We start from the raw sequence: 26301 nt of genomic DNA, 5'->3' as shown, positions 1-26301 counted from the left end.
TAATAATAATAAAAACTGTGCTTTGTTTACCTTCAGAGTAAGAGCCCCTTTAATTGGTTTACTCACATTTCTCATTTTTTTTCTTATCGCCAATTACTGTAATTTTATATTTACTCTTTCTGAAACTTCTAACTCGCTTTCTAAATTGAACGTCTCGCCTCCTACAATCGACTTCATTTGGCAAGTTTCTATACAGTTATGAAGTATATTATCGCTACTATTTTTCGTATTTTATTTCTGTATTTTTAAACTTTTCTATATTTGTTTCAAGGGCCTACTCTCGAAACGATTGGAAGGAACAGAAAGAGGTACAGTACTTCCTACTGTTAGGAAGAAATTTCTTCTCTACCTTCTTATCGTTGCGTACAATTTAAAAAGCTATTTCCGTTATTTTTGCGGTACAACGGATTAAAGGTTTCTCGATATATTTTATTCCCCAGATGCTATTTTTATGATCCCTTGAAACGAGATATTATCCGGATTTTCTCGAATTTCAAATTATTACTACGAAAGTAAGGCTGAAAAGCGTAATTGTTTAATAGAATTTTTGTACATAGTATGCTCAAATTCTTCCCAGTATTGTATCGGAATTCACTTGTGACGTGAACAACAACGAAGAATATGTAGTATGGTATACGCTCGCGTCACAAGTCAATGATTATTGTCACTATATAATTGAGTCTACGATAATAGAAATGAGCAAATGAACTGTTTTAGCGCGTTGTAAAGAAATCAGGCTAATTCTGATAATGAAAAGTTTTTTTGGAAGGGACTGTACACATTCATTATGTCGATGTGTAGTCTAGGTCGATAAGGAAACGGACTGTATGCTCTGGCTTTAAATTATATTAAAAGTTTCTCTTTTATTTTTGTCTACATTAATACTAACGTTTAAAGTATGAACTTTAAGGATTCGCCCTACTTAGATGATTCCAGGTACGGATGCACCGAAAAAACTTTCTCGGACTGATATTACTTTTAAAAACTTACTTAGATACGTGATAATATAATTTTCAAATGCTTGTATTTCTAAAAAACATCGTAATTGCAAAAGATACTTCCAATTTGTGCTTCTACTTTCCATTCGCTCGCCATCCATAAAACTGATGAAGAAGATCGCTCCGTTTCTCTTCGTCTTCCGAACTTAATATGACAATTTATCTCTGTTAGGGTAAAAACTCTTGCATACAATTTTCAGAATATTCGAGGTGTTCTCGAATAGAACGAAGACTTTAAAAACTACAATTAAGAGGCGAGGTCTGCTACAGAACTTTTATAAACGATGGCGTATATTAATAGGCGTACAAATCCTAACAGACGTACGTGGCGGACATTTTTATGTCGCAGAGTTGGAAGGATCATCGTCTTCGCCTGCCTAACAATTCCACGGCCAAGTACCGTCTGTTGCCAGTCAGTTGGTTGTCGAGAATGTGGAGACCCGATTCGTTTTTCAAGAATGCCAAGAGCGTCGTCTTCCAAGAGATGACTATTCCCAATCATTACATTTGGCTCTATAGTGACAACTCCATTCTCTATATGGTCAAGTAAGTATTCTTTCTTTACTATTTGATTTAATTTAAGCTTCGAAATCGACATTGCCCGGAAATGAACTCGACGACAAAAATAAGTCGATGCAAATCCTAGATTTAAGTCTCGTTTGGCAATTGCCAGTAGAAAATTCACTTCGATCTGAAAATTCATTTTCGTAATAATATATTACGTGCCTCTCATATTTTGACTATTAAAAAGTTAGCGACTTAATAATTTCGGAAATTTTTCCAGTTTCTAAACTTAATTGTTATCATAAACATTATTTAAGATTTCTCGGGTCTTAAAATGTAATTCGATCCTGTTTGAAACGTGCGAAACTCCAATTATTCACAATTCCCTAAATAGTGAATGTTGCTCTTCTATCAGGAGGGTCCGGATTCGATTACCAAACCAGTCAATTCCTCCCGTTCTTGTTTTAGAGGGCGTAACTTGATGAATTCAAACGAAAAGGAAGTAAAAGTAGTTTTTTTATGCTCAATATTCAATGAAATGTGTAGTATCTTTTTCTAAATGCATCATCATCTTGGTATAGTCTTGATACTTTATTTAAAAGACGGATAAATAAAATCTGGTGTGTTGCAAAGTCTCACATACGTTTTTTACACGTTGACAATTTTTGTTACCCCTTTGTATAGACATTCATTTGAGACAGCTTATATGTTAGATATTTTTTTCTAACTAAATCAGTTACGGAGATGCTTGAATATTTAAAATTGTGATCTCGCGATTGGATTTTAAGGAAAACATCGATAAGAAACGATTAAAAAAAATTTTTGTATTTTTTTTTTTTTTTACCGTTTCAGGGCGATGTGGAGTCCCTTCTTAACCTAATTCGGACCCTGTCTGATAATTCACCCCAGAAAAGTCGTCGTCGTGGCACGGAGGCTACATGACTTTTACGTATCGGTAATTATTAAACTTTCTTAAAATTTCTAGTAGATAAACGTCTGTAAGTTTGCCTCTCTGGTATCTCGAACACATTTTGGTTAGGAATTCAATTCTCACGTCCGTTGTTTTTTCGAAATTTCTAAATACAGCTAAAGAAATGTATGAGATTCGATTTCTTCAGTAAATGATGAGGAACAATTTTGAAGTAGATTGATTCAATGAGATTTATGGAAATATGACAAATGTCGAAAAGTTAGTTTTGAATTTCGAACAAGCATTTAGGAAGACACGAGTTTAATTTTTAAAGCTCTACATGATTTTTATCCCTAGGAATTAAAAGCATGGAAACTTCCATAAGCTTTTTCCAACAACCATGGAAAAACTCCACTTGGGAAAATTCCATATGGGTCGTACAGTACATTCTACAGAGATACTTTTGTGTAATACAGGGAATATCTATATTACACGATTCATAGGATTCGTAAAACTTCTTTTGGCAACTTACAACATGCTTCGTAAGATCGCACGCAATATCTCCTTAAAACCTCCACGAAACGACTTCTCTTATCCACAGAATTGCTTTTTTTCAGTTTATGCTATATTCGGTTATTTTTCTACGTTTCCAGATTTTATATATTAGCAATTGGACGGTCGGATGGACCGGGCGATTTAGGCTTCGGCCTTTTCCACTGGGGACCCGGGTTCGATCCAATCCAGCAACTCCCCAGGAATGTCGGATATTCGGGCCTTGTCTTTCACCACTCACAGGTCTTACGAAAGACCCTTTTAGTGCCCACGGGGTGGAAATAAATCCAAAGAAAGAAATATCGAAATGTAAATAAGAACGAAAATGAAATTATTTTTGCTAGAAATCCGAAATGAAAAATGAGACTGAAACCACTCGTAAGTTAGAGAATAACAAGAAACAATTTTAATAGAGCACCAAATTTGTAAAGTTATGTTATAAAAGTAAAAAAAAAAAAAAAAAAAAATTACAATTCTTCAAACTTCATTCCATTTCTAAGTAAACCAAAATATTAACAATGGTCTACGTGTGGGAGCATTTCTTCGGCGAAATGACTTTTCGTAAATTCTCTTATTCTCCCACCCAATTTTTATTATTATTATTATAGCCAAAATGAAGTCACCGCAGCCACGATGACGTCAATAGATCTTAAAATTATCTACTAGTATACAGGGTTATTACAAATGAATCATCGGGTTTTAGTCCTATAACTTCCAGAGTATCGAGCCGGGTCGTCGAGGCCAGACACGAAGCGATAAAGAAACTCTCCAAATTTGAAAGACGTGTATAGATTTCCTTCAGTGCTTCGTGTCAGCACGAACTCCACTATCAAAATTGCGGCTATGCAGAAGGCATAGCCGCAACTTTGATAGAAGGCATTTCCGATGTCTTCCAGCAGAACGACGAGGACCATCGATGTACAAACGCAGAACTCTCATGCTGCTGGGTTGGGCGTTGCAGTAGTGCCGTATAGATGCCTCCTGGTTCTCCGGACCTCACATCTATGAATTTTTATGACGAGGTACGACTTATGTGAATCATCATTATCAACGTCTGGTTTCCCAGATGTTGATAATGGTGTTTTCCTGGATGGTCATCGAGGGAAAAAACGCATGGGGCGAACTGGACTACCGCTTGGACACGTGTTCTGTTGCCAAGGGTACAAACATAGAACATTTGTAGTTCCATAACACAAACTTGGACATTTTCTAGTTCTTTTAACGTATTGCTTACTGTTAAATCTGAATTATTGCTGGAAATACAGTTGCTTGAAATCCGATGATTCATACCCTCTAATATTGAGAGTTATTCTGCACGTTATCCAATATTATGTATAAAAACTACTGTCTTTTCTTGGACTCTTATTCAAAGATTTACTTAACCGATTTATTTATTTTTCATCCGTTTTCTTTCTATCTTGGAATAATATAAACGAAGATTAAAAAACAATATTCCTGCTGATCTCGAGACAATATCTGAAGCATGTGCAAAAATAAAAAACTTGTGACGCGACCATTGACTTAACTTATTAGAAATAAACAATACATTAACTTTACGACTTTTAGTTCGTAAATTCGTTTGGTTTATCGTTTCAGACTGACTCTGCTGCTCTCGTGCGCTATGAAGTTCGAATCCTATCCTCACGACACTCAAACTTGTTCTATGAAGATCGAAAGCAGTGAGTATCTTCTCTGACGATAACCGACGTCGTCAAAATAATAAAGGATCTATTCACTCCTTATAGTTTCATATACTACCGACGACTTGATATTCGACTGGGAGCTGGAATCTCCGCTGGTGGTAGACGAATTCATCGAACTGCCTCAGCACTACCTGGTAGATTCTTCTCTGGGATACTGCACCCAAGTCTATTCCACCGGTAACTTTTGCTTCCGCGTGTCCGTCTTCGTTACTCTCTTCTAAATCCTTTGGGATTCTCTACAGGGAATTTCACCTGTATCGAAGTGACCTTTACTCTGAAACGTCGCCTGGGCTATTACCTCTTCCACACGTACATTCCCACTTGTCTCATAGTCATTATGTCCTGGATATCCTTCTGGATCAAACCGGACGCCGTCCCCGCCCGCATCACTCTGTGCGTAACCAGTCTGTTGACTCTCTCCACTCAACACGCCCAATCCCAAAAGTCTTTGCCTCCCGTATCTTATATCAAGGCCATCGATATTTTTATGTCGTCCTGCACGGTCTTCATCTTCTCCGCCCTCATGGAGTACGCGCTGATCAACATTCTTAACGATAAGCACGTGCAAATACAAGACATGGTGAGTGTCTTTTATCTACGAAAACTACATTCAATTAAATAAATCAATTTAGCTTTTATTCTTGTGATGGAGAATTTCTGTTAAGCATGGTAATTTATCGGTTGAGGTGTATCTCTTCCTCGTGGTCATCATCGTTCGGAGCAATTTATTTAGGTTACCGCATTCGAAGAACCGAAAATTCAAGTAAATTTATCCAGTTTTAGACATTTATTACGACATTCTCTATTTTTTGAATTAACGAGATTATAATCGATTTAATTGTTAACGTATGGAAACTTTTAATTTCTTTTCATCTATTGTTTCTTATAGCAATCTCGAATTCCCAATGGAATAAAGCCAGACAGGAGGCTGTCGAACGACAACCGAAACCAGAGGACAGCTCTGCTCATAGACAAGGTGTCGCGCGTGGCTTTTCCCGCCACCTTCCTAATCTTCAACGTCATCTACTGGTCCGTCTACCTCAACACCGTTTAGAACTCATCCGAAACACCGGACGGGGTTCGGACCTTCGATTTTCGAAAATCTCACGACTCGACGGGTCGGGTTCTTCGTCCGAGGCCCGAAGTACAGTACTTGGGTCGTACCTTCGGAAAGGTGCTATTAAGATTTGTTCTATCCTTCTTCGGGCCGACCAATGGTTCCGGCCGTTCCTACAATAAACGTGTCTAGAATCGAACCGACGACACGACGTTGGCGTCTTCCGGTGGCAAAGAGGGGGAATCGACCCCTCCCACCCGCCGTACAAATGTATTTTGCTATTAATCTTTCACTTCTCTTCCCGAAAACTTCATTCTCCGGTCATAAAGAGGACCGAAAATATCGATAGAGACACTGTAAATTATCTTTGATCGGCTGCTAAAAGCGGTCCGTAACTTCCTCGTTAGTAGTGTAGAGATTGCTGGTGTTTATTGTTGCCATTCGCCTCTTCGTCTGACTTTCTGCCTTCGTCTAACGCTAACGTTTTCCGATTTTTATCGACGATTCTCTAAAAGCCAAATAATTTATTCTCTGTTGACAAATAAAATCTTTTTTCCGAAACTTTTGTCCGAGAGCTTCTTTCTATTTCGTGACGTTTTGCCTTGCGCTTTACTCTAAATCAATCTTCTTGCCGTGCAATTTCGATATTAATGAAGAGAATTTGGAAGAATCGAACCACACGTTTAAATATTATGTTTGAGAGGAATTAAAAACTTTCCTATTTATGAGACTTATTTTTGAGAAGGGAACCTAATTTTTGCATAATAATAAGTTTTGGTATAGGCTACTCAAGAATTGGGGTGTCGTTTAATACACTCCGTTTTATATTCATCGCAATCCGAATTACTCGTTCCGCTTTCTATTCTGGAATTCTATTTCAGAATCTAGAGATGAGATGAAACTTCGCATAAATTTCGTAATAACTGCCTTGCAATAAATTTAAAAGAATTTTAAATTGAAGCGCCATGGAAACGATTTATTTTTGTGTCGACATAAATAAATTTTAAAAAAAACTATTTTCTATCAAAAATTTCCAATTTCGTTTGTTATACATAAACAGAAAATAAATTTTATTTTATTTTTGCAAGTTTAGACAATACAAAACTGAAATACATTACGCTACACCTTATTCTATGTTAGGGTCAAACAACTCTTCTATAGCTACCGTGTTATCGGGCGAATTGATATTCTTGTAATGAATATAACTTTAAATAAGAATAGATTGTGTTCTAACGATTATGTTCTATATTAAGTTAATTTGCGGAAGAGTTTAAAGATCTTCGAGTATTTTCAAGAACGATTGAAGATCTTCAATCGTTCTTGAGGATACTGGAAAATCTTTAAACTCAACAGTTGGCCAATGCAGTTTGTACAAAGTAATTACAGTATCTACATACTAACTTTCATCAGACCGTGGGCGTATGATGATCACCGTGATGGTAATGCTCATCATTTCTGAAAGAATGAACATTATCGGCCATGCTTTTGTATGATTGATAATGCCCGTTACATGTCAATAAAGGTGAGATAATAGTTTCCGAAAACCGAAAAATGTTTTTTACAAAATATGTCCTTTATCCCCTGCAAGTGAAGAAAAGCCGATTTATTCAAACTATTTAGGCGATATTTCCTAGCAAATTACCTTGTAGTGCTTACAGAATTGTTACTCGAGCCTTACTAGTTTCAAATAACGAATTCTCCTTATTCTATTATGATTAAAAAGAAGAGGTTATAACTAAAAAGTGTTGTATTCAAAGACTCTAAAGGTAAGAACCGAACATCATTTTGTGGTTCATATTTGAAAGACTTCTGCAGCAAGTATTTTCTATTAAGTTGCTCTTTACCCACATCTAATATTTTGCGAATGGATCTAAGTTGTTTGTATTCATTAATCATAATATATTAAAAGTATTGTAGCTTACTTTAATTAGAAGTTTAATATCGAAGGAGAAAAACGAAAAGAAAGATTATGGTAAATAAAGAACTTTATTCGACTTGTTGAAGGACAGAATTATCAAAATGAATCGTTGCAGAAAGGTAAATATTTGAAGTGAAAAGCTTTCTTCCTCTTCTTCTTCTTGCAGTTTCTAACGTTACTTTTACTTGTAAATTCTAGAAGTAAAAGTAACGTTTTAATCGACAAAAATCTGCATTTGTAAATAAGAGCTTGGATTTGAAATCGGCGAAAAAAGTATTTTATGCGTCGTGCCTAAGGACGATAAATCGAGTGAATAAAACAGATTTGAATAAAAATACTTTTATCGGCGTTATAAAGGGTGACCAAACATTCGTTTGTCGGTATTTTCGGTGACAAATCGTAAAAATTCTAATACGCAGACAAATGCAAAATTACACTCTCTGTCACTTTATCTATATCTTTCACTATTTCTTCGCCTCCCTCTCTGGAAATTGAATATGGAAGTTGCTCTGAATAATTTTACTAGAAAGTTCATTTTCTTTCGTTCTTGTTGCTAGGAAAAAACGCCTAATTGTATCGTAATTGTATGACGTAATGACTCTGTTTGTCACTTCTCAATATTACTAAGTTTTAAAATCGTTATATGAGCTGCTCTCTTTTAATTTGCGAACAAAGGATTGCTAATTTTGAACGAAAAATTTTCCTGCTTTTGGTTCATAAATTTACGGCAGATTGTAAGATGATAATTATTTTTCTTTCAATATAAATTTAAGCAAAAATTCTTTTTAATAATGTACTCTTTCATTAGTTCCAGGATAATAAATTACAAAATATTAATTATTTTGTAACGTTCCCTCTGTTGATGCACTCCGTCGGAAGTAGTTTTCGTCATTCCAGTCGTTAACGAGTAAAAATTTCGGTAGAAAACAATAATGAATGATTTCTCACTCAAAATTCAAAGTACAAATTTTATTTTTTTAGAAAATGAATAATAAAGAGAAGGATGCATTACGATGATGTATTCGCCAAGTTCGCAAACTCATAACATTGTTTGGGTAATATTTTTAGAAACTATAAATGATAAACGAGGATTTAACGGATCCGACAAAGTTTTGTTCAACTTCGATTAAAGGAAATTACTTAATTGAGAGAATATTTGCCGTCCAGCTCATTTTCTGGATTGTGAGAATAGCCAACCGTGAGAATGATGAAGTGCAAAGACACGTGAAAATGCACTATTTACTGTTCCGTGACTTTGTTGTTTTATCGAGGATCTACAGAAACTCCCGCGTTTGGGTGTTAGTCACATTTCCAAATTGCAAGAGGTTGAGAGAATTTCGAGTTAAGAATTTTCAATATTTCTTAGTTTAAAATGAGTATATCGTATCGTATTAGGATGAAAAATATCCCTTACGTCGCATCATCCACGTAAAAGATTTCATAATAAGTAAAAGCACTATAGATTGGCCGGTGAATAGTACAAATGCTACGTGTCAAAAGTATAAATAGCTGAATGTGGAATGGATAATCCTTCCAAATAAAAGATAACCTTTGTAAGAAATGGAACGAAAAAAGATAAAAACAGTGAAAATAGTAATAATCCATAAATTTACTAACAAGTAAAACAAAATATTGTTTTGTAGCTACCACGCATCATACTGTATGAGAGATCTGTCGATCTTAATACTTCGCTCTTATATTAATTTACTCACAATAGTATACACACTTACATCAATTTGACGTCGTTTTTATATTTTCTTATTAGAAAAAAAAACTGACATCAAATCGTACGCTATCAAGTGTATAATTGGATAAATCGTGACGTAGAAAAATGGTTTTAGAAGTATTTTCTTCGTTTCTGCAAAATTTTATGTTGGAGATAAGGTGAAACGATGAAATTTGTTTACTTTAATATCGAATAATAAATGTTTAAAACATTCCTATTTATTATCCTATACAAACAAAAAGAAAAATACGAATAAATCAGAATGTATAATGCGTAGACAAAGAGGAAAGATGCCGCACAATTGAATAAATATTTAACTTCTTTTGTTATTAAACGTAAATAGACTCCAAGTAGAGTTTTGACAAATATATTCTATAACTAATTTATTCGGCTAAACATCGGAAATGTAACATACGGTATACAGAATTACACTATAAACGACTTTCTGGATCAAAGTATACTTCGCCTACGTCGAAGTATACTTTGATTTCTATATGTAAATTTGTATATGTATTTGTAATTTTTAAATAAAAACACGAAGCTCTCGTCCGTCTGATGTAGAAAACTTTTATTTTTTTATTTTTTATTTTTGAAGGAAAGTTTTGTTCTTTTACCAATTCGTGCATTCTGAATCTGAAAGGACGCCTCGACCTTAGATTTCATCAATTTTTACTCGTTTCGTTCCTTTAATCGTCATTAATTTTCTATTATTAATTCTGTACCGTAATTTTCCGTCCTTGATATTAGCTTTATGCTCCGTTACTTCTTCCGTGTCGTTCTCCATTACATCATCGTGCTACTAACTTGTAAGAGCAGTTTCTTCGGAACGAATAATTTGTCTTAGTCGCACGATTACATACACCGTAATGAATTGTGTAATATTCCACTTTATCTTCTCGCCTCGACACATTCTTAATATTTCTAAGTTAAAATGGCTTCCTTATTTTTATTCGCCATCATCTTAGAACAATGGTTCTGGACTGAATCTTTTTTCTTCCACGTCACATCGTTTATACACGTGACAACGAGCATCTTTGATGGGTGCCACTAGATGTTATGTGTCACTAGAAAATCCAAAAAAATACTAGCATTTTCTTTTATTTGAACTGCCCGAAAGGATTTAATTCGAACTAAACACGCATGCTACACAATAATTTTTATTTTAAGCGCCCTTAAAGGCTACGTAATTTTATGAATTTCTGGAATAAAATATAATTCCTTATCTCTTTAAAGGTGAGATGTGTTTAAATGTAATAGTTTCAATGTGTAGTTAATTTTTGTACACTTTATCTGTATTTAAAAACAAACTTCGCATCTGCGAAGTGACGTTTAAATATATTTTTCAGCAAACAATTTATACAAAACATCCGTGATTAAATTATTTATAAATTATTCAACATTTATGAGTTTATGAGTTATAAATATGAATAAGAAATAAATAACCCGATATTTATTTCAGTATTATGAATAAATAAACTTCTCGCAAAAGTTGAAAGAAGAAACTGATGAATGATTAATTTCGAGTAAAGCAATTTGCAATCGTCAAAATAATTAATTTTATGAGATAAAAATCTCTTTAAATATAATTTATTTTGCTAATTAATAAAAAATGTGTTCATTTTACAGAAATAGTTTAAATTCTGTTTGAAGATGAAAAAACAACGAAAAATATTTCATCTGACGAACAAGCAACAATAAGAAAGTTCAATTAAAAATATAATTACTTCTGCTAAAAAAAAAAAATATTTCTAAACTATTTATCTTGTTGAGAAATTTTTATAAATAGAAAATTTATCAATTAAATTTTCTACTTATAAAAGGAGCGTCTAAATTTTTTACGGAAGACGAAAGATCTGGAAAATGTCTTTTGTCTTCTGTATGAAATTCTTTAGATTTAAGATGGAGACCTCAGTCCTAGAGTGGCGTATTAGCTAGATGATATTATGACTACCTTAAATGAAGATGGAAACCTGCTGCCAACTCAAATGATTAATTGGCAATTCCTTTCAAGCCAAGTCAGAAAAGTCAATCTCTTTTGTTCCCGGGAACAGAACGTATCCGAGAACAAAAGGGATTGACCCAATAATCAGCTAATTCTCGTGTGACTAGCAAAAACTCAGACAAGAACTCCCCGTGAATTTGAACGAGGAGAGAACTACAGAAGGAGCGTCGAAAGAAGATATTCCTTCGCTTGTAATTCGAGATCTGGATCTCCATTCTGGTTCTTGTCTGTTTATTACAGGTGGCCTTTTAAGCCGTTACTATCTCCAATACATTTTCTCGACGCAGATTTTAATAATAAACATATACATTTAAGAGTGTAATAATAAACGTTACAAGTTGAGCATTTTTAAAACTTTATTTCTAACAATTTCTAAGTATTTGGGTTATATATAATATTCAATTTTTGTTAAATACGACATAAAATAACACAGTTTTGTAGTTTATCGCATTACTTCGGAACAACAGAATAATCTTGTAGTAATAACACAAACAGTCGCCGTCTAATTTGCATAATATAAACGTATTTGAATGCAAATTACTTATTCGACAAATAGTGCAACCGAATAACACTAATAATAATAGTGTTACGAGGAATATTTTCGTGTCAAAACAAAACTTATAAAAGGAGGATGTGAGGGAAAATTTTGTGAAGATGATAGTTATTAACGTCGAATGATTTATAAAATTTCGGAAATGTTTTTGTTTTTATATTTAAAAAAGTGCATTGTTGAACCGACGCGCTGTATGTACTGTACTACTGGACGTTGTAAGTATATTGTTCGTAATTTTTTTCTCTTATTACAACGAAGCATCTTTATGTCACGCGATTCCGGACAAAGGTAACGTCTGTAATTTGATACGTTCTTGTATATTTTAGCTGTTAAATGGCGCAATATTTCCCATTCAAGTAATAATACGCGGTTTTATGTCCAATATAGAATTACGTCGAGTTTAATGCGCTAACTTTTGACGACTGGCAAAGTTTGGGTGCTTAGATTTGAATTATGACCTATGCCTACGTTATAGGTTTTTAGTGATGCGTACGGTGTCTATTTTTCCTGTCATTTAAACATTTTGTGATACCAGAATGATCGAAATATCTCAACTCCACGTGTTCCACTCCATCTACTATAAAACGGAAGATAGATTTCGTGACGATACGAATGGCAACAGGAGTAGTTTTACTACCGTAACTTGTCGCGGTGTGATAAATTACAATATACAGAACTATGACATAATAATTGCGTAGAAAAAAGCTTCAAAATGTGAGTTAAATTGGGAAAGTCTCCTTATATTTTATACTTATTCCTTAACATTACTATCTGTTACGATTGCTTTGCTAGAAACAACACAATAAGACAGTGTACGAAAAGTATTCTTACAAGAAATTTGATTATTCTTTATTTTAACGCTTAAAGAAGACTTCGCGTATCCATTTATCTACCTTATCTATCCGAAAGTGAACGGAAGGATGCGATTGTTTGCACGAGACTTTCTTAATAAATTCTGGTATGGAGATTTCCATTCGATTCTGTCGTAACGTAGATCAATAAGCAGAAACAACTAGATTTGCTACTTAATACGAAATGGCACTACAGTCCTGTTGTCATACTAATCGCCATCGTTTAAGAGCGTAATGCAAATTACATTCGTGTACAACTGCCGTTCCTATTATCATAATTGAATGAAGAGCATTTATATAAAATAAACCATATTTTATATAGCTGTTTCGGCAGTCGAAAACGACGTTAATTTGGCTCTTTGAAATCATTATTCGAGCGGTGTCGAGTTTCCGGATAAAATGAGACAATTTAAATCCAACGTCGTGACGATTATTCGGATAAATTCTTTCCTTCTTCCGTTTTTTATCGATTAAACTATTTCAAAATCGTTAGAGAACACTCGACTGGTAAGTTTTATTTTATGTTCTAGGAGAAGTTTAACTCTTACTACAGCCATTAGTACAACTGAACTACCCGCTTGTAGAGTGAAGTATGACAATCGGTTAGTTGCGTTTCATGTTCATTCCATTTTGAATTACTACGAAGAAGGCGAAGAACGTAAGAGAATTTTTCGTGTAAAAGTTCTGTTACTTCGCTCTTTAGAAAATACTTTACTTCCTCCTGAAAATTTCTGTCACTCGACACTAAACTTTGATCATAATTATAAGAGTTCGAATTTTTCTGGTTTAAGTTCAAGTTTTCCAATGTCAAATAATTCAGTGTCTAAAACGAAAAGAAGTTAATTTCACCAGACACTTAGAATATTCCCGCTTCGTAAATAATTGCAATCATGTGTTTTTATTTATTCCGGATTCCGAAATTGTTGAAATTATTTCTTGTTCCTTCTTTCAAAAATTGTAAACGAGTCTGTCTTTCTCGGAATGCATTCTTTTCGAGTCGCACTTAAAATGTAGTCGCCGGCGATGGTTCCACTGTTAAGATCACAGTGGAAATTGGCTAATTTTCTATGCATTTTTATTACAATATTTTCTTTAAGTACCCGCATGTTGATAATATAAGAATGTCTGCATTCATTCTTTGTGTTAAGCCGTAAGTGGATGCCATGCCCTTGTGTTTTCCCCCTAGAATTATATAGCAATTGAAGCGAAGAATTTGTAATTTTATTGGATTTGTCAAAGTTTTAGCTACTAAAATTATATTAACCCAAAATTAATTTATTAAATTTTCATGAACTGGAATGAGAGGTTTTATTGCAAATACAACAATAAATCTTCGCTTTACGACTAATTATCCGTTGTAAAGCGAATATTTCTCTAACAAGTAAGAGTAGGCTGTCGTCCATCGAGATAATATTCTTAGACACTAACGTAATATAGACTGTCTTAAGTGTTAAAATAAATAAAATTTTATCTGTTTTAATATTTTTTATCGCTTATTTTAATTATTAATAACAATAACAAGTTTTCTTTCGAGTTTATTAGCGAATTCTTCTCTTATTAATTGTATTACGTCCCAGCCAGAGACGATAATAATCGTAATACGGCCTCCGGCCACCAACAATAAAAATAGCACGTAATACGTTAATAACTAGGGAAATTTTAATTAATTTTGGTTTCGAAAATAACAATAAACATTATTTTCTTCGCTTCTACATTTTCAAATCTAATTTTAACGGTTATAATACACCACTATCGGAACAAATTCGTGAAATATTTTCTTGTTTTTATGGAGTTTTCGTAGCGACAAACGAAAATATTTTCTCGCTCTTAATTGAAAATTGCTTCGTCTCCATTAAATTTAAGATTTCAAAATGCGAATATCAACTTTTTAATGGGTTAACTTTTAATTACTAGAATATGGAATAATTACTAATCCCATGGAATATGGAGAACCGTTATGTTCTCGGGAATTAGGAGACAGCGGGGAACAATAATTTGATCTTCTATAATCGTTTTAAATACTTTTAAATTACGCCACCCTCGGCTACCTTTTCGTAATTTAAGAACTTATTAATTATACGAAGAGGGTCCACGCCTGCTAGCATTGACCAGGCCCTTCTACACGGCATTAAAGTTGCATCACACGCTACTACATATATAATACGGGATGTAGTTCTATCTAGAAGTGATTTCGGGCTACTAGCTGAAGCTCGAGAATAAGCATCGACAAATACCCTAGTTTACGCCTATCTGAGGCCCTCCTGAAATAGGACGGGATTACGTCGATGGTATAAGGAAAAGCAACGCGTGGGCCATATGTCCAAAGGGGATGCCTGTGATTCCCGGAGGACTTTCTATGGGAAACCCTGCCCTATTTAGGCCTTAAACACGAGAAACACGCGTCTAACTACCGGTGTTCGATGATTTTATCCACTGGGCCACCCTGCACAAAATTATTGCTGATTCCATAGTGAATTTGTACCGCTGACGATACATAAATACAAAAGTTTATGCACCATAACGGAAACATAAACTTATTATTAATACTTGTTCTTCCATTGACAAAACTATTTTCCAATGTTCTCGCTCGTATGAAGAAAAATAAATATTCACTGTGTTTCGTATATCTGTTAGTTATAAATTGTCGCAATACATCGATGATTTATAATTATCTTAATTTAAAAACACTCTTATTCTCTTCCTCCGAATTATTTTGAATTCGAATTGTTTTTTTTATTTATTTATTTTTCTTTAGATTTCTATCAAATCTTCTCAAAAGTGAGCTAAGTTTATTACAATAAAGTCTTTTCAATTATTTCTTTTCAATAAGGATTATCTTATTTAAGTTTTATCAATTTAGAATTTGAAAGCGATTTTTTTCGTAGATATTCTTTAGATTAAATCTTCTCCGTGTAAGAAATTGGAACGTTTCCGTTCATTTCCCATTGTTCACTTAATATAAAGTCCATCGTTATAAAAGGATTTAACAAAGTTATTATCAGAAATTTATGTTTTTTTAGTATTAAAAAACAAATTTTTAATACAAAATTTAAGATTTTTCGAAGAGGTTCGAACCAGAAGTGCGACTCGAAAACAGGTTTCAGAAAAATCCTGCGTAATCCTAAAATATGAATGAAAAAAGTTAGAGAATTAGATTTATAATTTTTAATTCAAAATACGTAAGAAAATAAACAAAGAACTAAATAGCAATTTCGGATATTTCAGAAAAATTATAATTAGAACCAACAAAGAAATTAAATTTCTCCTCTGTTTTGTTTACGTTTAATACAAACGGGAGGAAAATTGCAATTTTTAATTTAGAACTCTCGAAAGAATGTATTTATCGCTGTTAAAATATAAAAGATAATCAACTTATTTATAATTTCTGAGATTTTCTTCGCAAAAAAATAATTAAAAAATAACAGTTTGTTGTTTAAAAAAAATTATAAATTGTTTCCTCGTTTCTTAATCTTAGATTCCTTCTAAAATTCGTTTCGTTTTCTCCACAAATAAGTGCGAATCACGTTAACGTTTTAATGAGAAGAGAGAGAGAAGATTCGAAAACGAATAATATATTTCACCTCGTTATAGCGCTATTCATATTCACATTCATTGCGATTCGAGTTTTTGGCTGCAGGCGTCCAGACTGGATCAATGGTTTCGATACAAACTTAAATACAATCGATGGATTTTCTATCTACTTTTATCAGTTTTGTTCATTAAAACAGCACTAAATTACTGCGTTATTCGCAAGTAATTTACTCGAGATTGACTAATTATACGCGTACTTGTTTCAAATTAATGTATTTTGAAATTTTACCTAACAAACTTTTCTACGATATACAGATGCAGAATCTATTCGTTATAATAAATATTGAGTTCCTTGAGAGAAGTGTTTTTGGCATTTTGTTAGATGATGGGTATACTAATATACTTCATTTTTTCGATTGTAAATTCATTGATTATATAGAAAACTATTGAAAAACATAACAAGCTAAGCGCACCTTATACATGGTCAGTAGTTTATTGTTTGGAGTAATACATGGCGGAGTCACTTCGGATCTCGTAGTTATTTCTCGGAACCATCCGATATTAGATCGTGTTTTGGCATTTTGACTGATAAATTTATAAAGAAAGGTTCGACTTCCGAACGTCTCTATTTCAAGCTCGTAAATTACGACGACACGTGACGAAGACTTTTCAGCCTCCTTCATCCGTCATCACCTCTTATTCACTAGTTCTCGGGTTTCGATTTACAGTCTTTCGTCTTTCATTCGCCTGGTGAACAATGTATTACGGTAATGTTTACGTACAGATGTTCTCTATTAGCATCCGTTGTCTTCGTCTGTTTTAGTTATTTTATCTTAGAAAGTTCTGTTACGTCATCATTATCCGTTAACTCCTCGTCGAGTTCCGAGGACGAAAGGAAAAAATCGAACCGTTTTGTACCTGTACGTGCTATAATAATTTAAAGCGAAATGTATATTTAAAATCTCTTTAAAATAGCACCAAGTTTTGTACTTCAGGCAATTGCTTGCAAGCTATAAGTTACCATGTAAAATAAGATATTTATAGAGTAGTTTTTAACTACGGAATTTATTTAAACGTAACGAAAGTTGTACGAGTGTCGAGAGTAGGCTTACAGTACACCACGTCTCTAACATTAGCTATGGATTAAGAATAATTTCCGGATAATATGGAAGCGACCGCATTTCTAATTATTTCTACGGGTTGTCGACTTTTAATTAGCCACCGGATGATAACTATTAAATCCGTAACGACTCCTTAACGAATTATATTTAATCCGAGAACTTGCATCGCCCCGGTTTCAGCTTTAGTGTGGCTTTTACGTGGACGAAAACGAATTTCGGTTCTATAAAAGCTAACGGAATTAATTCTGTCGCGGAAATAAATTCGCAGATTACCTCCGTTCTTAGGTAAAAAGTCGTTAAAAAATGAAAATATTTGTCGTTAAATAAGCAAATTTATTAAAGCTTGCCATAAAACAAATTACGGTTATCGAAAAAATACAATCGTAGAAAAATCTAATAATGGCTCCCGTAGGATCGTCCCATCTAAATCCCTCGTCGAAGGGATGGGCTTATACCACGGCCATTAATTGATACGGAGAGGTTAATCGAATTTTCCGCCGCAGATCGCGTTTTCGGCGGGGAAATAACGAAAATTGGATTAATCGAATTAAAAGCAATAACGTAATTAACTCTCATCCGCCAAACGGCGCATCTTCTCGGTCTTACGCCGGGAGAATTCGAACTCGTACGTAATTTTATTCTTCTCGGAAGATTTCCTTACCTTTGAAGACGGGCAAAGACGCCGATGCCCCCGGAGATGCCACAACCGTCCACTTTTATTTCTCGTCTTTCAATGAATTGTTTGTCGACTAATTCGATCGGAATTTTTACATTCCCATGGGAATTCCACATTTTTATTTTATTTTCTAAAGTGGTGCGCGCTTCTCCCTTGTTATCTCCGAATAAAGTGAAGAAACAAACGTGAAATGTAAAGTTTTCTTCGCTAGTTTTGTATACACTTTCCAGTTTCGAGTAATCCTCATACTTGCAACTTTGTAGACGGAGAACTGGAAAAACTTGCATCTGCCCGAGGGCATGATCGGTAAATTCGAAAAAGTTCTTGTTTCGTACAACTAAAAAGACTGTTCGAAACGACCCGTATGCCAGAGAAATAACAACCGACTGGCTTACACTTTTTTATAGTTTCTTCCACTCGTTTTTCATTTTTATATAAAAATATTTCTCTGCTTGTCCACGTGAAGATTTTTCGTTCGGATAATTGTTATAATTTACAATTAATAAATAAAATGCATAATAATTTAATCGAATTGATCCACTTGGCGTTTTAATAATGTTTGTAAACTGCTATAAGGAAATTTACAATATTAGAGTAATCATAGGTACTTTATATTAAGTTAGCTTCGTATATTCGTAGCCTGTGCATTACATACTAATCAATATAAACATATAATTCTTATACCTCTGCATTGTACAATACTATATCTAGGACAGTGTACTTTGTTTGTGGGGGAGTGTCGTCTCGATAAAAGTATTGTCGTTTTCTTTTTCCTATATAATTTTTGCCACTCTGTTTTCGTTCTTGTGGATATGGTTTTAAAGTAAATGAAGATAAAGATAAGTTAATATTGGTTTCTCTTCTATAAAATAAATATACTATCGTATTGTTTCCCGGATTTTATAGCCCCGCATACAAATAATTTTTTTTCGTGTTATATAGAAACAAATAAAGGAACATTATCGTGTGTTTTCTTCATCCGGATCCATTATATTCTTTTCTTCATTTAAATTTAGTTTTAAATCCTACACAATGAAATGTTTTTATTGTTTATTCTCTTCAATTAATTCTTGTTTTTTCTGCAAAATATTACCTCTGGCATTTGCACTTTCTATAGAAATTTTGAAGAAAGTAGTCGAGTCGTCTTCTCTTTTTCCCCGTTCGTTTTCTACGTTATTGTCACTGCAGACACTTTCATTTTTTTACAGAATTAATTAATTTTATGAAATTAACGCAGATACTAAGGAAAATTTTACAGGAAAATAGAAAGTAATAATTTTGGCAAAAGGAAAGCAGATTTAGAAAAAGAAAATTGAATCAAGAATGATGAAGATTTCGTTAAGGAGCGCGAGCGATGTTTTTTGTGTTTAGTCGTATGTAAGAAAAAATAGCGCTTATTACAAGAAAAATGGGATTTTCATAAAGAATAATGAGGAATAGGACATGAAGAAGGCATTTAATAAAATATTTAAAAACGTCATAGGCGCAGAAATGGGAACTAACGCGTGGTGTTATTATTTTAGATAACTCGCAAATATAAGAATTTTGGAATTTACCGAAGAAGAAATTTCATTTTGATTATGTTGATATTGATAAGCGGAGGAACTATACGCGCACCGTGCGTAACAACAGCGAGGTTGAGGCTGAAGTTTTAAACGCGAAAACGTGTACGTAGGATGTTCGGCGCCGCTTTCCTGTAAGCCTAGAAGTTTGTCAATGGCGTTTGGAAAGTGAGTGGAATCATCCTCGACATTCCAAACGCCATTGCCAAACTTCTAGGCTTACAGGAAAGCGGTGCCGAACGTCCGACGTACACGTTTTCGCGTTTAAAACTTCAGCCTCAACCTCGCTAATAACTCGGCCGAAAGAGTTTTCAAGTTGAAACGAGACGTTCTCTTATAGACTCAAACGATTAATTTAATTTCTGAGAAGATACTTATAATGATATATTCGCAATGCCTTTTTATCGGTTCAGAATAAACAAAAGATAGATATACTATCTTGAAATTTGCATTTTAGCCTAGTAGTTTTCATTAGTTCTCTTTGTCAATTCCTTTCAAATTTTGATGGAATGTTTAGCGAATTTTCCAGTATCATATCATTTTCTTGTGTCTATTGCTGCGAGTACCATCGAATCTTTTTTGATCTGGTCTTCCAATCTAAATTACTTTCAATCGGTTACGTAAAGTGTTCGCGAAACTAGATCTAAAATAAACGAAGTTATCGAGGATTAATTTTACAAGTAGTCCTAAATTTTCTGCCTTGATATCGAGATACACGGATTTTCGAAAATAACCAATCGAACCTGCCTGCAGAATAGATATTACGTTTTTTTTTTTTCTTTTTCTGTTTCTTCATCGAAGAATCGAGAAAACAATTTTGGAAATGTACAGTACACAAACAAATTTATATTCAAACGTAACATCTCTCTTCGTCGTTCATATTTTATCTTGTTTACTCATAGCAATCAATTTTTTTGAGTGTTATATTAAGTGTTCCTCCCGATTGATCCTTGTCCGCAACTTGTAAACTGACATTCCTGTTTTTTTCTCCACAAGCTTTTAAATTATTATTATTATTATTATTTATAAAAGTAGTTTCTCAGTCTTTAGGAGGTTGTCAATGTTTACATTTCGACTTTTACACATTTTTTTTTCTTTTTTGTTTTTTTTTTCCTTTTAGACAAGTAACTACATTTTATTTGCTTTAGTGGCGTAGCGTGGGTGTCAGCCACCCGGGGCAGAGAAAAATTTCGCAGCCCCTTAAAATTTCGCCCCCCCCCGCAAATAAAATACGGGGAATCCCTCCAAGTCAGTACAGACGGTGTTGTCAGTCGCTACAATGAGCAAGATGTCATTATTATACATTCATTTAAAGAAAGGGGATTCCCCAGTTTCGTCACAGAATAAGTAATGAAAAATTCCGTGCTCGTTTCAATCGGTCCGAATCGTAGGTGCGACAAAAATATGAAATGAAACGGTTCAAATTTTTACAAGATATTATTATTATTTATTGTGAAAAAATGCCGCCCCTAAAAGTGCCGCCCGGGGCGGACCGCCCCTGCCGCCCCCACTACGCTACACCACTGATTCCCTTTCTCCCCAGTCTAGATTTTTAAACTGAATTAATAGACTGTACGTAATTTGATCTTTTGAAAACTTTCGTAACTTTAACGAACGGAGATCTTAAAGAATACAAATGTTTACGTTTCTTACTTTCATTACGTTTTTTTTTTTTTTTTAGAGTTATTGCACGGAAGACATTCTCAGATTTTTTTCTGTCATCCATTATGCTAATTTCCCTAACCTTTATTTCCTTAATGTTTTTCTATAATTTATAAAGAATTCTTAATAATTTATACATTTTTCATATTAATCATGGCGTAATATTACGAAATATGATGCACCGGTAGAGGAGTAACGTACAAACTTATGAAATTTTGCTTCTGTAATTAAGCATTTCATTAAATTAGTTGTGTAACCAATATTTAAAATCGTGTTATATTCACTTCTATGTTTACATAACTCTATACATAAATGATTAATTGAAGAACTTAACGCATTCGCCGAGCTTCAATTGTGAAAGTTTAATCGGAGTCAAGTGTTTGCTTGAGTGTAAGGTATAAAATTTTACGGAAACGACAAAACTTAAAAATATTCTATTCTATATATACAGTATATATATGAGGTGATAATGTATACTTCGTTTGCACTTTTAGTTGAGGTCATCGTAATCTGTGTTTTGTATTGGTAGAGTCTCGTACAGATCTTCACTCTTTTGCAACTGCTTTGTTGAAACTCTAGAGTAAAATACTGCAACCATTTCTCGGAATTCTCGAATATAAATCAAATTTCTCGACTTGCATATGTGACCTTAGAGATCGATTCCGACGCATCTTCTCCGGATAAAAAGACCTCCTTCGTATTATTCCATCAGAAATAAATTCATTTCACTTTCCTGATCGTTACTAGTATAACATAACACGGAAAAGTATTGTAATCGCCTCAAATTTTTACTTCCTTCTTACTTTCCCGGCCGTTTCAACGTAACACGGTTTAAATTCCCTACCGTTATAATCAGCAGCGCCGGTAGCTGTTTGAGCCCCGTGTGCAATACCGATTATGCCGCCCCTGTTTAACTACGGACTACCTACGCTGAGCTTGCCAATAATACCAATTTGCCGCCCCCTGGACGTGCCGCCCGCGTGCGGTGCACGCCTTGCACGCCCGCTTACGGCGGGCCTGGTTATAATATAATATTGTAATCGCCCCACATGTGACTGTTTGGTTCTAGGAATCCTGATGTTTTGACACCTCTGAACCCAAAAGAGACAAAACAGAGTTACCCGAAATATGTATGTGTGCGTGGTGTTGGCGTATATTTCGTTTAATATCTCAAGATGAGATAAAGATTCAGAAACAAAATTTGTCACGGTAGCTTGAGTATAAGGGGCATCCCTTATACTCAAGCTATGATGCTTTTAAAATTTTGTTGGCTAAAGATCGAGAGGGTAGAGAGATAAAGGATCATATCTCGAGTGGAGTCGAACTTAATAAAGATTTTACTTTTTGGCATTTACAGTTTATATATATATATATATAAAATTCGTCTTTACCCTCAAAATTAAGCCTTTGGCTATTTTATAATAATTAAAAATATAAACGTTATATAACAAAATCTCGTAACAGATGGCGCCACATACAATTTTATTTATATATTATGGTTGATAATATGAAAGTTATTTTTAAATAAAATCTCCCAACAGCCGGGAAAGTTATGCAACTCGTTGATAGATTTTTGTTTCTGCAGGAGCATCATCATTGATTTACGTTAATAATAATGGCTGGAACTTTAGTTTAGTAATTATTCTTTAACCGTACTAGAATACAAAATGAATAATTGTCAATGTCTGGCTAAAGAAAAAAAATATATAAATATAAATTTTGTGGATTGCCGAAAAAACATACTTTGTCGGAAGTTATTTCTTTCTTGTATTTAGCAAAACGTGGATAATAAATTTCGAATTTATTCGACAGTTGAACAGATATTTTGATAAAGTGCATTAAAGTAGCGAAAATGGTGGCGAATTTTAAAGTTTGACAATGAAGATAAAGAAGTAATTTAATAATAATTTATTACGAGTTTATCTCTCTAATAACGCGAAAGGTAAAATTAAATTTTCGGTTGTAATCATAAACCAGTGTGCCAAGACTACAGTACTTTGGAAATTTCACCTCTGGAGGATGATGAGCTTTGAAGCTAAGAGCTCGAATTTCTTATAAATAAATATATAATACAGCGCCATTAATATCTGTCGTATAACTGTACTGCTATTATTTTCCGGCGTCATATTGAATTCGAAAGTTGTCTTTGCAACTGTGAGAACCGGAGGGGGTGTAGAGAAGGGAACTCTAATCCCTCTTATCGGCGACAGGATGGCGTATCCCGTTCACGGTTGTCTAAAAATGGCGTGAATTGAAGCGAGTGGGAGGGTTAACGGGGTCGTCGATAAAGTGTCGGCAGTTTACGAAGAATGACACTTAGTTAAACAGAACATATTTAATATAACTAAAGCCTACAAAACGGAAACGATTAAACAAGACATTCGTTAGTTCAACATTAAACAGTTCGACAGAAGTCTCTGTGGACAGGAAGCAGATTGGAATAATTCGTGTTCTAACTTACAAACTAGCTTTAAACGACAGAGAGAGTTTACATCAATCTACAAGTATGCTTCTTGGATAAGGCGACAAAGTCCGGGACGGTTCCGAGGTGGAGAGTTAGAGATCCGAAGTAGTGTTGTCTTCCGTAGGTTTTTGACAGTCGCCCTGATGTTCGGGTACGATCCCTATTTATACATGTCCCGCGTGGGAACGGTCGAGGAGGAACTTTGATTTAGTGTGTTCTAAGTTTGATTTGGGTCCGGGGGTTGATGATACGGGCTATCAGAAATCGGACGTTTCGACAAATTGACACCTTCAATCCGGTATTGTTACTCATCTTATCTCATAATTCCGTTTGTTTGGCAGTTGTTATCATGATTAATAGCCTATATTGATTAAAGTCAGTCTTAGTTACAACCTGAGAAATAATTATCGATTTAGAGAGATCGTGGTTTTATTTGTCAAAATATCACGTGTGAGAGAGAAAAAGGAAGTGGTTTTTTTCACTTTTCTTAATTTTTGCTAATTAATTTAATTACTTAATTGCCCCCTCAGAATCTCACACAACTCTTAAATTCTACTAGATGTTAATTCGGAAAAAATCCATTAGTTTTACAAATTTTGAGCTCAAATCAATCGTCACGTTTATTCGTATTTAAATAATGCATTTTTGTTGCAAACATATTGGAAGTTAACCCTTGCCAACCAAATATAATTTAAAAAATTCATTTTGTAACACGTTTTGACATTTAAAACGTCTGTAAACTATTTTGTTTCCTTTAATTGTATAGAAAACAAAGGTAAATCGTGCTTTGGCACTTTTAACAAAACAAACGTATTTTTACAGTTTAATTTGTAAATATAATTTAATTAAAAGTTACACTTTTTCATATAGAGCTGCACTTTGAATATTTGCTAACAATTATCTTAATTAGTGTTTTTTATCTAATAAAAAATTAATTTAAAACAATTAACTTTAAAAATATTTGAAAATTAATTTAAAAACTTTATCTTTTTACTTGTGGATTTTTACAGTTAAGATTTTTTAAAAAACAAAAGCAGAATTAGCTTTAATTTAGTGGAAAAATTCGTCACGGTGCGGAACACTTTTAATATCATTTTTTTTTTTTTTTGCACCTCTTTTCTGTGTTATTTTTCTAATTTTAAAATTACTTTTTATATCTGAATTAGTTTGTGTATACAACGTAAAGCAAAGCAAGTAATATTCAAATTTCGAATCAAGTATCCATCCAGAAAAACTAAAAAACAGGAAGAGAGAAACAAAAAAATTTAATTTTTTCCTCGCTCCTTTAAAACCATCTTCTCTGTAAAACGGAAGATTCTGCGATAACGTGAGATTTTTATCTTATAATTATATTTTGGAAACATTTCAAAAATAATTGATTTGCTTATCACGTTTTATACGTAAATAATCCCTTCTGCTGGAAAAATGTAATTTAAATATAAAAAAACACGAAAACATTGCTACTTTGTAAAGCGATAAATAGCCCATAGTTTATATTTAAATTTCTAAAATAAAAATAAGTAAATAATACAACTAAAAAAGAATAAAACATTAAAATAAAACATGCAGATTTTTATTTGGATATTTCAGTCAATTTGGAAGGAAAATAATTCCGGTTTGAAAATATAACACGCAAACTTTTCACCCGTTAATTCAAGTTCGGTGAACTCTCAAGAAAATCGTCACATCTTTCCGTTTACGCATATAAATCTAGCATCAACAAAGAATATTGTGGGTATAACATTACAAACGTAATCATTTCTTGCGATAAAGAAACAATAAGGCTTTTTCCAATGCCTACATTCGGGGATAGAAGGGAAAAACACTCCGAAACCTTACGCTCAATCTTATTGTTGCGTTAACTGGGGATAACAAGGCTAAATTTAGCACCATTTTTCAAACAAGGTGAATAAAAACGACTTTTTCATGCTTTTCTTATGCGTGTATTGGTAATGTATTATTGGAGTTTACCGATAGAACCGAGAGCTGTGAACTTTGTATCGACGTCTTTTACGACGGATTCCGTCTTTCAAGAATTTTTTGAGCATTTTTGCTGAATACACCAGATGTAGACTTTATGAACACTCCTATTTGTTGAATATCAAATTCTACCAACTTTAAAAAAAGAATTTGTTTTTCAACTTTTATCTTGAAATTTACGACATCGATTTACACCAGAGTAAGAATCTTTGGTCTCTTATCCTATTTAAGTAGAATCTCGGACCGACTGCCTTTTTCTGAGTACTTTTCGACGTTTGCCATTTTTCGAATTTAGGAATTTGCCGTTTATAGGTATTAATAAAAAGAAAAGTCAATTTTCCAAAGTTTCTTTCGGACGTCTCCATTGAATTTAGAGGTCGAAAAGTGCGTATTATCGTCGGAACTAAGTAAATGTGAGTCGCTACTCAAAGACCTTTAAATGGAGAACTGTTGTATAAAGTCTAACGATAAAGTTTGACAAAATGACGACACTCGGGTGTGTCTTTAAATGGTAGAACGGACGCATTTATT

General features: G+C 33.7%; 1 protein-coding gene across 1 annotated transcript in view; it reads left to right on the top strand.

The window, feature by feature from the left end:
• Positions 1–6285, top strand: part of LOC136975654 (glycine receptor subunit alpha-2-like) — a 75046-nt gene extending 68761 nt beyond the window's left edge. Inside the window, exons 6-10 of the mRNA XM_067270750.1 lie at positions 1318–1544; positions 4561–4643; positions 4710–4844; positions 4910–5247; positions 5557–6285. Coding sequence (XP_067126851.1) covers positions 1318–1544; positions 4561–4643; positions 4710–4844; positions 4910–5247; positions 5557–5721 — 948 coding nt within the window. The 3' untranslated portion in view covers positions 5722–6285. The remainder of the gene's footprint in view (positions 1–1317; positions 1545–4560; positions 4644–4709; positions 4845–4909; positions 5248–5556) is intronic.
• Positions 6286–26301: the final 20016 nt, after the last annotated feature.

This window comes from Centruroides vittatus, unplaced genomic scaffold, assembly GCF_030686945.1.
Source record: "Centruroides vittatus isolate TY-2023 unplaced genomic scaffold, ASM3068694v2 contig_377, whole genome shotgun sequence".
In the NCBI taxonomy this organism is placed as follows: domain Eukaryota; kingdom Metazoa; phylum Arthropoda; class Arachnida; order Scorpiones; family Buthidae; genus Centruroides; species Centruroides vittatus.
The sequence above is the reverse complement of the archived record's forward strand: the minus strand, read 5'-3'. Positions and strand labels throughout refer to the sequence as shown.